At 38.3% G+C, this 13,376-nt stretch overlaps 1 protein-coding gene across 1 annotated transcript; it reads right to left on the reverse strand.

Moving 5' to 3' along the window:
* Positions 1-11,550: 11,550 nt before the first annotated feature.
* LOC138885566 (uncharacterized) lies at positions 11,551-12,360 on the reverse strand. The gene has a single exon (XM_070166526.1). The coding sequence runs from the start codon at positions 12,358-12,360 to the stop codon at positions 11,551-11,553; it is 810 nt and encodes a 269-aa protein (XP_070022627.1).
* Positions 12,361-13,376: the final 1,016 nt, after the last annotated feature.

Consider the following 13,376-nt stretch of genomic DNA (forward strand, 5'->3'; position numbering starts at 1 on the left):
CCTTGCCTTCACATTTGCATAAGGCTAAGCATTGCCTTCTCTTTGAATGAGACTAAGCCTTGTCTCAAATCTTGCATGAGGTTTAGCCCTACCTCCATATTTGCATAAGGCTAAGCGTTGCCTTCACCTTGCATGAGACTAAGACATGTCTGCAATCTTGCATGAGGCTAAGCTCTGCTTCCATATTTGCATAAGGCTAAGCATTGACTTACACTTGCATGAGACTAAGACTTTTCTCCAATCTTGCATGAGGCTAAGCCATGCCTCCCTATCTTCATGAGACTAAGTCGTGTTTCAAGTCTTGCATGAGGCTAAGCCCTGCCTCCGTATTTGCATAAGGCTAAGCAGTGCCTTCTCATGGGACTAAGCATTGTCCCTCCCTCGAGCTAAGCTCTACCCCCAAAATCCGCACAAGACTTTGTCTTGCTGTCACTTTTGGTGTCATATCTCTGCACATCATGGGGAGACATATAACCAACCTGCCCAAAGGCGTCATAGTCCGAAGGCATCATCCTCATAGCTTGAAGACACCATGCCACGACATGAGGATCCCTCAAACTCGCATATCATTATTCAAAGGCGTTATGGTTCAGAGGCACCATTATCATGGCCCGAGAACATCATTTCATGGCCTACAAATCTCCTATCTCATAATTCATGGCCCAGGACATCATAGTCTAAGGACGTCATATGCACCGTCCAAAGGCAATCTTTCATGGTCCAAATGGGAATTTGCATCACGTTTAAATTCTCGCAGTAATCTATATACTTGCATTCATCATATTTTGAGTTTTTCAGGTAATCCAAGAGGTAATCATTCTTCAAACATGAGCAACCTTCGCTCCGGTTTCTACTCATACCATTTTCACTTTGCCATTATAACTGATTCCCATAAATTACCCACCTTACTCTGTGATCATTAAGATATCTGCCCTATAATACATTCGTTACACTCCATACTTATAATCATAACTCCATCCGACATTACCCTTCAGAAAAGAACCTTTGCCGAAACTGGCTACCATTCCTATAACAACTCCATCGGCTTCATTCATTGTTGGGTCCAAAACTACACATGGCCTGATTCCTGTACAACCTGGGATATGTAATCAACTCAGAGATCAGGGTTCGGCCTCTATTTTTCAAAACACCCATTCGGTCAAAATTGGCCATCATATCTTTACCCGACAACTCTTTCATCCTTCCCGGGTAAAGAAGGGCAGTTGTTGATACCCAATTTTTCTCTATAATATTTTTAAAGTGTATATATACCTTCAAAAAAATGCATTAGAATCAACTAATATTTTTCATAATTTCTACATTTTTTTAAGGATTTTTATTAATTCATCCCAATATTTTATTATATAAATAATTACTTATTGCCTCACAAATGATTTTATAACATTTTGTTATGACTTAGTTTTTACTATTTATATTTATACTAAGCTTATTTATTTCATAAATATCCACATTTACATTTTTTGGTAATAACTTTACAATAATAGCCCATGCATGCATTATTACTTTATTTCACTAGAAAACAACTTTTTATATATTTTTATAATGTTGATTAATAATTTTAAATCATTTTTATGCATTAAAATTTTTTAAAAATCTGCCAATTATTTTTAAAAATTATTTTTACTAATTAATTGGGTATTTAACAAATTAATTTCGTTTTAATTAAATTACACCAGCCTAATATTTTATAATACCAGCCCAAAACCCCCAAGCCCAACTCTGCCCCTACCCGACCCAAATACCTTGCCTAATCGTGGCCGTATCAACGGTGCATGTTATTTCTTACCATTTTTAATCCTAACCCTAATCCCCCATTTTCCCCCTCTTCCGCCGTCATCACTTTCCCTAACCTCTCCATTCTATCTTAAACATCCCCTAAAACCTAGCCACCGTCACCTGTAAAACTCCCCTTCAATGGGGTTTTTGTGTATTTTCCGACCCTTGCCGACCTGTTACATCTTCTAGTTGTTCGACTTCATTGATTTATGAGAGAATCTCAAAGATATCCAATCGGGTTTTATCGAAATCTGTCTCATAGGCCTGTCTTTGGCCATTCTTGTTTGCGAGTACTATTTCTTGCCTATTTTTGGTTTGAATCTATGGTTTTGGATTGAGTTTATTTCATCTCTGCTATTATCGAAAACCCTAGTCTTATAACTACTTGGGTCTGTACAGATCCTTGTAGATCTGGAATGTTTTAAGTGCTATTTGATATTTTTCCTAAAAATCTTATACTTTTTTCATTACTATTCCAATTTCAGTGCTTTACTGAAATTAGGGTTTTTGTCCCAAATTTCTTCAAAAGGTTTTTTTTTCAAACATTCAAGTGTTTAATCTGATTATTCTTTACTCGTTTGGTTTTTTTTTTATGTTCTTTAAACCCTAGGTCTTGTTCTGTTATTGCACTGATTTCTTCAATTTTTTCCCGTTATTTCTTTATTTCTGTCAACCCAATATAATTGTTGATTTTTATTAGGGATTCGAATCATATTTTACTATTAAAATCAGTGTTTTCTATGGTTTTACCTATTTCCTTATTTGTAACCTTGATTAGTTATACTTACCTTAATTAAACTATTAGTATGGTTTCGAGATCTGATTGACTCCTATATGGTATGAGATTGATTTCTTGCCTTATTTGAGCCCTAGTTCTGTACCGTTAATTGACCCTCCCCAATTTAAGGGGTCTCTTCCGGATTTCTTGATAGGAATTGATTTCCTAATTGGCTGATTAATTATATTTGATTACCCTTGTTTTACGAACTGTGATTTCCTTTTTACCTTATTTTTTTTACCTCACTAAGTGCTATATATACTCTCATTACTAATTCTTCAAGACACGAACATAGTTAAAAAAAAACACACACACACACAAAACTTTGCTCTCAAAACCTCTCTGCTACTTGTGTTCATTGCACTGCCTAGCTGGCTAAAAGCCAAGGCTAGACCATTGAGTTATGCATATCTTTCATCTTCTGTTTACCAACATTAACTGGTATGCCCCCTATTCCTAATGGCATTCATTATACTATGAAGCTTGAACCTATGTGCTCTCTCATCTGCTGCTTTTCTTCTGCTGGATCCATATCTCTTCCATATTTCGATTAGCATGTCTACTTTTGTGTTTAACTCTGTATCCTTCATGTTTATTGCTTTAATCAGCATGTCTAGTTCTGTATTTAAGCTTCAATCCTTTCATGTTTATTGCCTTAAACCAGCATGCTTACTTAGGCATTTAGACTCTTATCTTTACTGTCCATTGGCTTCAATTAGTATGATCACTTATGTGTAATTAAACCGATGCCCTTTCTATGAACTAGCATACTACTCATGCATTTAAGTTCTATGTCATTCTTGTCTACTATTTTAAGTTAGTATGAGTTCTTTTAATCTATATAGTATTATGTAATCTGGCTCTTTAAACTTATGTGCTTACTGTCTATTGCTTCTAATTAGCATCACTAGGTCCTATTGAGTGCTATGGAATTTGGATGTCATAATATGTCAATTTTGTTGATGTTAATCAACATGCTTTTGTTTTTGATTAATGTGTCTTGGGTTAAGGATTTCTATGTTCCTAACCCCGGCTACCCCTTATCTGTGTAGTTGTTCCTAGGATGTTATAAGCCCACCTAGTGTTAACTAATGAAATAGGCTAAATCTGGGCAATATGAATTTTCGCTTTGTGACTGTGTTTCTATTTGTCTGCTGAAACCTTTGTTTTCAGAATGCTTCTAAATTGTTTCACTTCTAAACTATTTTCACTTCTGAGTTTTTTTCACTTCTAAACTGTTTTCACTTCTGAGCTGTTTTCACTTCTGAAATGTTTTCTTAAAACTATTTCTACTCTTTCAAGCACTACCTTCCACTCCTACTCTTAGAATATCTAGGATCCTGCCCCTCCAGTGTGAGCACTTCCTAGGAGTCCATGAGACTCCTCCAAACTCTGACACACTGGGGTTGGCCCTTCCACACTGCACAAAAACTGTTTCTTTTTAAAAGGAGTTTTGGTGTGAGCATTTCCCGGGGTCCCTGAGGCCCTTGGGAACTTTGACGCACCAGGATACTCTCTTGGATACTATGAGATGTTGGGGCACTTCATACTTGGTTGAAGGCCTGGTTTTCCAGGTTAACTTTTGGGACTATCTAGGCTTCATATAGTTTAGCAGTCTCATTTCTATAATTTATTCATTTTTAATCTATAATAACAATTCTTGTAAAGCAGATATTGGGGATATTAGTAAAATGGGAGGGACTTTTATATATATTTTTGTGGGGAAATCAAGTAGAAATCATGCTCTTAGGACTGTTATGATTATCTACTTGCATTAGAAACCATGCATATAGGTTGTTGTGTGCATTAGAAAACATGCTTATAGGTTCATTATGTTATTTACTCTAAATTTCTATTTATGCATGTTCACATCCGTGCTAAAAATCCTGTCCCTAAGTTGTTGTTAATTCAGCCTTAACAATCATGTTCATAAATTCTCCTATGTGTATTAAAAACCATGTTCTAGGACTTTTATTGCACTCACGTAGATATCATACCTGCAGTCAAATCGTATAAAAATTAGTTTCTTCAATAGCAATCATGCCTATAAGAAATAAGTGTAAAAGCAGTCCCAATACCTAGACATCAGGCTTATATATAAAACTAGTTCTGTAATGTTTGTGATTATTTTTCAGCACCGAGACAGCATGCCTATAGGACCTAATGAACCAAACTGCCTACTTATATTGTTTACTAGTTTATTGCGGTTCTGATTAATGATTAAATATCATGTTCATAGGACATCTCTGATCCACGCCTAGGCAAGCCTGTAGGACAACTAAAATCTTGAAATTATAAAACTGTGCTTTGTTTAACTGTTTGTAAGCTGCCCATATTCAGCAAGTCCTAAAATTAGTAGGCAAACTAATTAGATATCTTCTGCCTCACTTTAATAAAATTAAAAAAAACACTGCATATGTTCTGCTTTGTGCTCACCTAGAGATCCTGCTATAGGACTTTTTAAAGTGTCTGAAATACTGTTGTTTGAGACGTGCAATTGCCTGCTTATTTGTGGAGGTGAATGTGAGCCTTTTAACTATTCCTTTATCTGACAGTCCTATTTGTTTTGCTTGTCGCTTAGATTTTCTCCTTTTAAGCACTATAGGAGAGTCTAGATCCACCTTAACTAGAAGTCTTAAACACCTCCAAGACCATAAGTAAGGGACGGGTAATGCACGCATAGAGTATTTTAATTAGAATCGTTTATATAACCATTAAGAGGGGGTAATCGGGTAATAAATGATATGATGACATGTGCGCTAATTCTATGTGTAGCACCCGAACTTGGGGACGATTACCAAGTATTGCACAGAAGTGATCCTATAGGCTAAAAAACCTAGGACCCATTTTACCCCTTGTTTTAAACATTATATATATTTATCTAAATTGCTTTGTTTGCTTATAAGACTAAATCATCTAAATCGAGTTTGGCCGGGACCCACTGTTGTGGACCTCGAGGGGTCCTTAACACCTTCCCCTCAAGGTTTTTTCGAGCCCTTACCCAATCTCTGGTAATGAAAACCAGTTTATGAGTTATTTGCTTTAGGTGCCCTGACAAACCCTAAATTGGTTAGCTGAAGACTCTTTAAATTCCATACCCAATTCCCAAAAGGAATGAATTGTCCCAAAGGAATGTCGAAACTCGGACTCCGCGAGGAAAAAGGGTGTGCGACACTTCATAGTTAAGAAAATGTATACTTTCTATATTTAAGCTTTAAATATCAAGTAAGATTGATAAATATATTTTCTAATAGTTAGAACTCACGGGAAAATGATCGGAAGTTGTGAGTTCGAGTTATTCGACTTGTAGTGGACTGTTTTGTGGGTTGTTTCATGTTGCATTTGAGCTGTCTATTTTTCTATTGTTTAATGGTGTTTTGGAGGAGAAATGGTGTGGAGAAACATAACATAATAGTAAAATGGTTGATTAATCGTTCTTTGTAACATTTTCGGTGTGTTTGACACTACTATAGTTGTCGTTGTGAGTATGAAGCGATTGGAGTGTGTTGGGCTGTTGTAAGATAAATATAATATGAATCTCGACTTCATCCCCTATAGGAGGTAATTATACTTTGTTCTTTCCTGTGCTTAATTTTATCTTGACATTTATTAAGTTAAATGGATGGACTAGACATGAACTAGTGAATAAAGTTGCTAATTAAGGATAATTAGAGTTGTGGATTATTTTCTTTGTTATAAACATATGGTATAAGGCTGGAATCATTGATGAATGAATTCATTATTATTTTAATGATACTATTGAATTAAAGTAAGAACTCTATAAGGGGTGATATGGGGTATACAAATTCCAATTGGAGTTTGTAGATCATAGTGAAGTAGTTGTAACTTGTTGTTGTTTTATGGTGTCTTGTTATTGATAATTTTGTATTGATGGATTTCTCCGGTCATTGTTGTTGGTATATGGTATTGGAGGAGGCTCTTTTTAGAGGGGATATGTTTCCCAAAATTACATAAACGAGCTGCTAGCTTAAGTTACAAACTCAGCCTTTACTCAGCACTGATTTTGAATCTCCTTATGCTATAGTAGACTGAGTTGGGTTGTTTGAAGAGTTTCTTGGAAGCTATTAAGGACTCAAAAAGGTTAAGGTATGTTAAGGCTAACCTTTCTTTCATTTTGGCATGATCCGGTAACTACATGTGTTTGATAACGAGACATTAAGAGAAGTTCATATTCCTAAATTTATGTACATTTTCCTAGTCTCATAAGTTACAGCATTCTCCCTTATCGGACTTCATATTCAGTTTAGTTTTGTCTTCTTTCACCCAAGAGGGCATAGGGTCTATATATATATATATAGTATTACAGTATTTTCACCACCATCGAGCTATAATCGATGGGCAAGCCCCTATTGGGCAACCTTTTATCAGATGGTAAGTTTTATACCGAGCCTACTATGGCCGAGAGCCAATGAGCAAGCCCAGAATGGCCAAGATATAGATCCTAGTATGGCAAAGCGCCTATGAGCGAGCCTACTACGGTAGTGCAGTTAAACAAACCGAGCCTTATAAGGCCGGACAAGTATTTTACTTAATATATTGAGAGAGTCGATTCAGTATCAGCAGGTAAACATATCTTCAGATTATCTTTGACTCCCAGTTACTTTGAGTTATTATATTATCAGTTCACTTTCAGCTTTCAGTTATTTTTTTGCCTTACATACTCGGTATATTATTTCATACTAACGTCCCTTTTGTCGTGGATGCTGCATTTTATGCCTGCAGGTTCTTATTGACAGTGGGACAGACCCTTCCAGTAGACAAGGTCAAACATTAGCTTGGTTGGTACCACTTCCTCAGAGTTACTAGGTCTAGACCTTGGAGTCCATTTATATATACAGGTTTGATGGGTAGGTCGAGGCTCTGTCCCACCATGGTACAATTCTGTTATCTCTAAAGGCTTGTAGACAAGTCCTGTATATTTTTGATATCAGTAGATGTTCATGGCGGCTTCATCGGCCTGCACAGTTATATATATCAGCTTTTGGGAGGGTTATTTTCAGATGATTCAGAATATGGCCTCATCGACCTAAGTTGAGGGTTACCCCTCTAGAATTCATAGTTATAGAATGGTACGCTCGGGCCGAGTGCCGGCCACGCCTCTTCAAGTTTGAGGCATGACAAACTTGGTATTAGAGCAGTTCTATCCAAGGAAGTCTGCAAGTCGTGTCTAGTATAGCCTTGTTTATAGATTTGTTGTGCGCCACATTATATAAACAGGAAGCTACAAGGCATTTAGGAGTATGTTACCCTTCTTTCAAACCCACATCGTGCTATAGAGGTGAGTTATAAGAGTTCAAGCCAAGACTTACGTTTGCAAATTATAGAGATGCTTGCAATTTCAAAAATTATAGCTAGCCAGAGGGCTAACATAGCAGCAGGTAAGGGAATTAGTAGAGAGAGAATTCTTGATGACGTGACCCTATTTGAGGCCCTATTAGATCGTGCGTACCAGATGGTGCTCTAGAATAGCACAGTCAGATATGAATACCAGAACGTTCAAAAATATTGGAAGACATGTAGTGGCATCCTAGAAGGGATAAATATTTACCTTTGTATGGCTCCCGTTCCGAGTAAAGAGAGAATGCTAGGCGACCTGAAGAGCCAGTGGATAGAGCAAGGGGAGCTACAAGTGAAAGAATCTTTTGTTGATGTTTATAGAATAGGGTAATAAACAGAGATATTAGCAGGAGAATAAGAAGAGAGTAAATGAAATATTACGAGTAAGATGTGATAAAAAGGTGGTAACGGTAAATCATAATATGACACGATGGTAGAGTCTATATTCAACTGAAGGAAAAGACAAGAGTTGACAGGCCTTGAGACAATAAAAGAGTATAAGCCAAAAGTCATATCCTCAATTCGAGAAATGAGTTGGTGACTCCAACGTAATTACCAGAAGGCTAAGTTAGACCCGCTGGATTAATAGAAATCAACATAGGCTAGTCAACTGGAAAAACAAATTCAAACATGATTTAGGGACCAAAGGTTTCAATAATGGTCGGCATCATAAGAAATTCAAAAATCGTGTTCTAGAAATGATAAAATGGACAACAAAAGAATAACCTTTAAAGGTCATTCAGGAAGACATTCCGCCAAAGCAAAAACTTTGAGCAAAGTTAAGCTTAAGGGACTAAGTGTGCCAATTACACTAGGTGTCACCCTCATCGTAAGGAATTCAGTTATCCCTCGTAGAGAAGGGTTACCGCAAGGCGAGTAAGAGTCAGTGAAGACGTGAAAAAACGCCAAAGATGAAGAGTTAAACCATATATAGGTAAATCTTCATATCATTAAATGCTAGTACTCCCCTAAAGGGGGGAAGACAGTGTGATATGGTAGTAAGTTGGAGTTATGTAGTTCAAGTAACATGGAATAGTAAAGAAAGAAGTGGTAAAAAGGCGAAAGGAATGAGATTACATTTATTCAGATCCTATAGATATGTTACCACTCCAGAACATTATTCAAGCACGATGTCGGGAGAGGCAGCAACGGTTTCCACACTACATGTTATTGATAAATAAGTGCAAATGAACATTTAATACATTAGGAGCCAGTGCAAAAGGTAAGTTAGGACAAAAGACATAACCCAAGAGAGGTTACACAGAATATAAACATTTTTACCTCGAAAAATGAGCGTAACAATTAAAGATAATTTATGGTTTTAAATATACGTGATATATTCTAATACTAGTACTAGTGATTAAACAAGTAATATTGAGCTTAAGTAAGAAGAAATAATGAACCGAATTAATATAGCTGAAATAGTAGGGGCCTCGAGTTTGTCTGTCCAAGGACCTCGAGGTCAACTAAGAGTAATAAAGTATGAACAATGAAGTAAAGGCAATAAAGCTGAAGAGTAATTATTGAGCACGTTAAACAAGAAGAATAAGAATGTTCTATTGCAATGAATGATCTGATCCTGCTTTACAAGGTGATCGGGGTCCCCTCTATATAGGAGGGGAAAACCCCAATATATTACATTCCTCGTAAAAGAGAAGGATTCTATTGGTACAGGTGTATAATGGTCTAGTACGGACATGCACTATTTGTACAACCCTTACCCTATAATTAATGCCCAGATCCACGTGTTCTTGAGAAATTCCTGCTCTTTCTTGATTGACTTCGAGATTATGCTATCCTCGATGTAGGTTGTATCAGGCCTTTGATCAGCTTCATTGTTAGTCAATTTAGAAGTTTTGATAGATTGCCTAATAACACTGCCCGTAGGTGATTTCAAAACGATGTCGAGCTCGGCCCCCTTCACATTCGAGGCACCATCCTGAAGAGGGTCCAAACCCCCACAGATGTACCCATTTTTAGCAAGAGTTCCTTTCTTACTTTGGGTACGAGAGAAGGTGCAAAGTCGGCCACGACGTCTACCAAAATTTGAGAGTTGAGGGCCATTTGATGTTGATATTCGATATCATATTCTCCAAGTTTGATGACCTACTTAGCCAATCTGCCCGATATTTGTGCTTATGCAAGAAATTTCGAAGTGGATATGCAGTTAGTACACATATAGGATGGTATTGAAAATATGGTTTTAATTTCCTAGATGCGCTTATTAATGCAAGAGATAATTTCTCCAAATATGGTTACCTGGTTTCAGCATCCCCTAGGGTCCGACTCATATAGTAAATAGGAAATTGCGTACCTTTCTCTTCTCGAACCAACACGCCACTTACCGCTACCTTTAACACGGATAGATACAAGTAGAGTGTTTTATCCTACTTTGGAGTATGGAGTAAAGGAGGTCTTGAGAGATACCGTTTTAATTCTTCCAGGGCTTGCTGGAACTCTGGGGTTCATGCAAAGTTGTTCTTATTTTTAAGCAGGGAGAAGAAATGATGGCTCCGATATGATGATCTCGAGATGAATCAACCCAGGGCAGCTATTCGTCTGGTGGTCATCCATTGCACGACTTTCACATTGTTCACCACAGTGATTTCCTCAATGGCTTTTTTGATTTTATTGGTATTGATTTTGATGTCCATGTTCGAAACCATGAAGCCCAAGAACTTGCCTAAGCTGACTCCAAAAGCGCATTTCTCGGGGTTGAGCTTGATGTTATATTTTCTAAGGATGCCAAATGTTACCTGGAAATGGGTCAAATGGTCATCTACGTGCAGGGACTTAACTAGCATATCATCAATATAAACTTCCATGGATTTGCCTATTTGATGCTCGAACACCCTATTAACTAAACATTGATATTTGGCCCACGCGTTCTTTAGCCCGAAGGGAATTAAATTATAGCAGTATGTACCAAACTTCGTGATGAACAAAGTCTTTTCCTGGTCCTTCGGGTTCATTTGAATCTGATTATACCCAGAGTAGGCATCGAGAAAGGTAAGAATCTCGTGGCCAGCCATAGCATAGATCAAACGATCGATGTTGGGCAATGGGAAAGAATCTTTAGGGTATGCTTTGTTTAGGTCTTTGTAATCTACACACATTCTTAGTTTATTCCCCTTTTTAGGGACTACCTCTACGTTAGCCAGCCATTCAGGATATTTTACTTCCCTAATGGGTCCTATTTTGAGAAGTTTGGTTACCTCTTCCTTGATGAATGAATGTTTTACCTAGGATTGAGGTCTCCTCTTTTGCTTCACTGGTTTGAATCTGGGGTCAACACTTAGTTTATGGGTAGTTATCTCCGGTGGGATCCCTATCATATCTAAATAAGACCAAGCGAAGCAATCAATATTATCGATGAGAAATTGAACGAGTTTTTTCCTAAGTTCGGGGGTTAACCCCATCCCTAGGTATATCTTTTGCTCTGGAAGGTTCTCAAATAATATGACTTGTTTGAGCTCTTCAATCATCGATTTTGCCATATCTGATTATTCGGGGGCAACGAAGGTTCGTGGAGTGAGGAAATCTTCTTCTTCGTCCCCAGCCACATGTTCATCAGACATTTGACCCTTGGGCTCAACCGAGGGCACGAGCTGTAATTGCTATTTGGCCGCTTGTTCGTCCTTCGACTTCTCCGATGTGGATGGAGTCGACATCGGTGCTAAATCATACACTACAAAAATTTCGTTGGCTGCATGTTGCTCTCCATATACTATTTTCATGCCATCCTTCATCAGGAACTTCATCATTTGGTGGAGGGTCGATGGTACCGCCCTCATGCTATGGATCCACGGCCTTCCGAGTAAAGCATTGTATCTCATGTCACCTTCAATGACGTGAAATTTGGTGTCTTGTATAGTTCCGGCCACATTGACTGGGCGGATAATTTCTCCCTTTGTTGTCTCATTTGATATGTTAAAGCCATTCAAGACCCGAGATGCCATTATGATTTGATCAACCAGCCCGAGATGCTTCACGACCCTGGACCTGATTATATTCACCGAACTACCTGGATCCACGAGAACACGTTTAACTTGAACTTTATTTAAAAGGATAGAAATTAACAGAGCATCATTGTGAGATTGAGATAGAGCCTCGGTATCTTTTTTGCTGAATGTGCGGGTGCCCTCGGGCAAGTAATCCCGAGTCCGTTTTTCCCTGGTGATGGATACTTTGGTGCGTTTGAATATTGGTCCTTCCGGGATATCGACTCCACTGATGATCATGTGAATGACATGTTGGGGCTCTTCTGGTTCACTCTTCATGCCTGCATCCCTCTCCCTAAAGTGATTCTTATCCCGATCACTTAGGAATTCTCGAAGGTGGCCCTCATTGAATAACCTAGCCACTTCCTCCCTTAGTTGTCTGCAGTCCTCCGCCCTGTGACCATATGTGCGATGATACTTGCACATTAAATTCGGGTTCCTTTCGAAGGGATCGGTCTGTATTGGCCTGGTCCACTTAGTATCTTTGATTCTCCCAATAGTTGAGATGATCACTGATGCATCTACACAGAAATTATACTCTAATAGTCGGAGGGCCTCGATGGGGTAGACGTGCTTATCGAACCCGATCTTGATCATGAGCCCCCGTGAATCTGGACTTTGTTCACTTCTTCGATCTTTCCAAGAAATGTTGTGGATCGGGCCGTTGTTTCTTCATTCGTATGGTTGATACCATTTTTTGTTGAATCTTGATCCCCGGTCTGTGTCCCTCTGGGGTTTGACTGCGAATCTGTTCGGGTGAACTGAGACCGAGGGGGCTCCTAACTGGTCGTCCTCAACCCTAATTTTTTACTGATACTGATTGTGCACATTCGACCATGTCACAGCTGGATACTCGATCAAGTTCTTCTTTAGCTGTCGAGATGCTATCGAGCTCCTTTTATTCAAACCTTTCATGAAGGCCTGAACCACCCAGTCATCGAAGACTGGGGGTAACTCCATCCTTTCCATCTGAAATCGGAACACGAACTCCCTTAGCATTTCATTGTCCTTCTACCTTATCTTGAATACGTCCGATTTTCTTGTGGCCACCTTTATGGCCCCGGCGTGTACTTTTACGAAGGCATCTACCAACATAGCAAATAAATCAATAAAGTTAGGAGCTAAGTTGTGATACCAGATCATATCTCCTTTTGATAGAGTTTCTCCAAACTTTTTCAATAATATTGACTCGATTTCGACATCATTCAAGTCATTTCCTTTTATTCCACAAGTTTATGAAGTAATATGTTCGTTAGAGTCCGTTGTCCCGTTGTACTTTGGTATATCGGGCATGCGAAACTTCTTGGGAATGGGAATTGGACCCGCACTCGAGGGGAAAGGTTTTTGTATGAATTTTTTGGCATCTAGGCCCTTCAAAACTGGAGGTTCTCCCAGTATCTGGTCTACCCAGGAGTTGTAAGTTTCCACCTTTTGTCGTTTTC

The sequence above is a fragment of the Nicotiana sylvestris genome, chromosome 2, assembly GCF_000393655.2.
Source record: "Nicotiana sylvestris chromosome 2, ASM39365v2, whole genome shotgun sequence".
Classification (NCBI taxonomy): Eukaryota; Viridiplantae; Streptophyta; class Magnoliopsida; order Solanales; family Solanaceae; genus Nicotiana; species Nicotiana sylvestris.

Coding starts and splice junctions, on each gene's coding strand:
- LOC138885566 (XM_070166526.1), bottom strand. CDS start 12,360: ATGTGCAAGTATCATCGCACATATGGTCACAGGGCGGAGGACTGCAGA.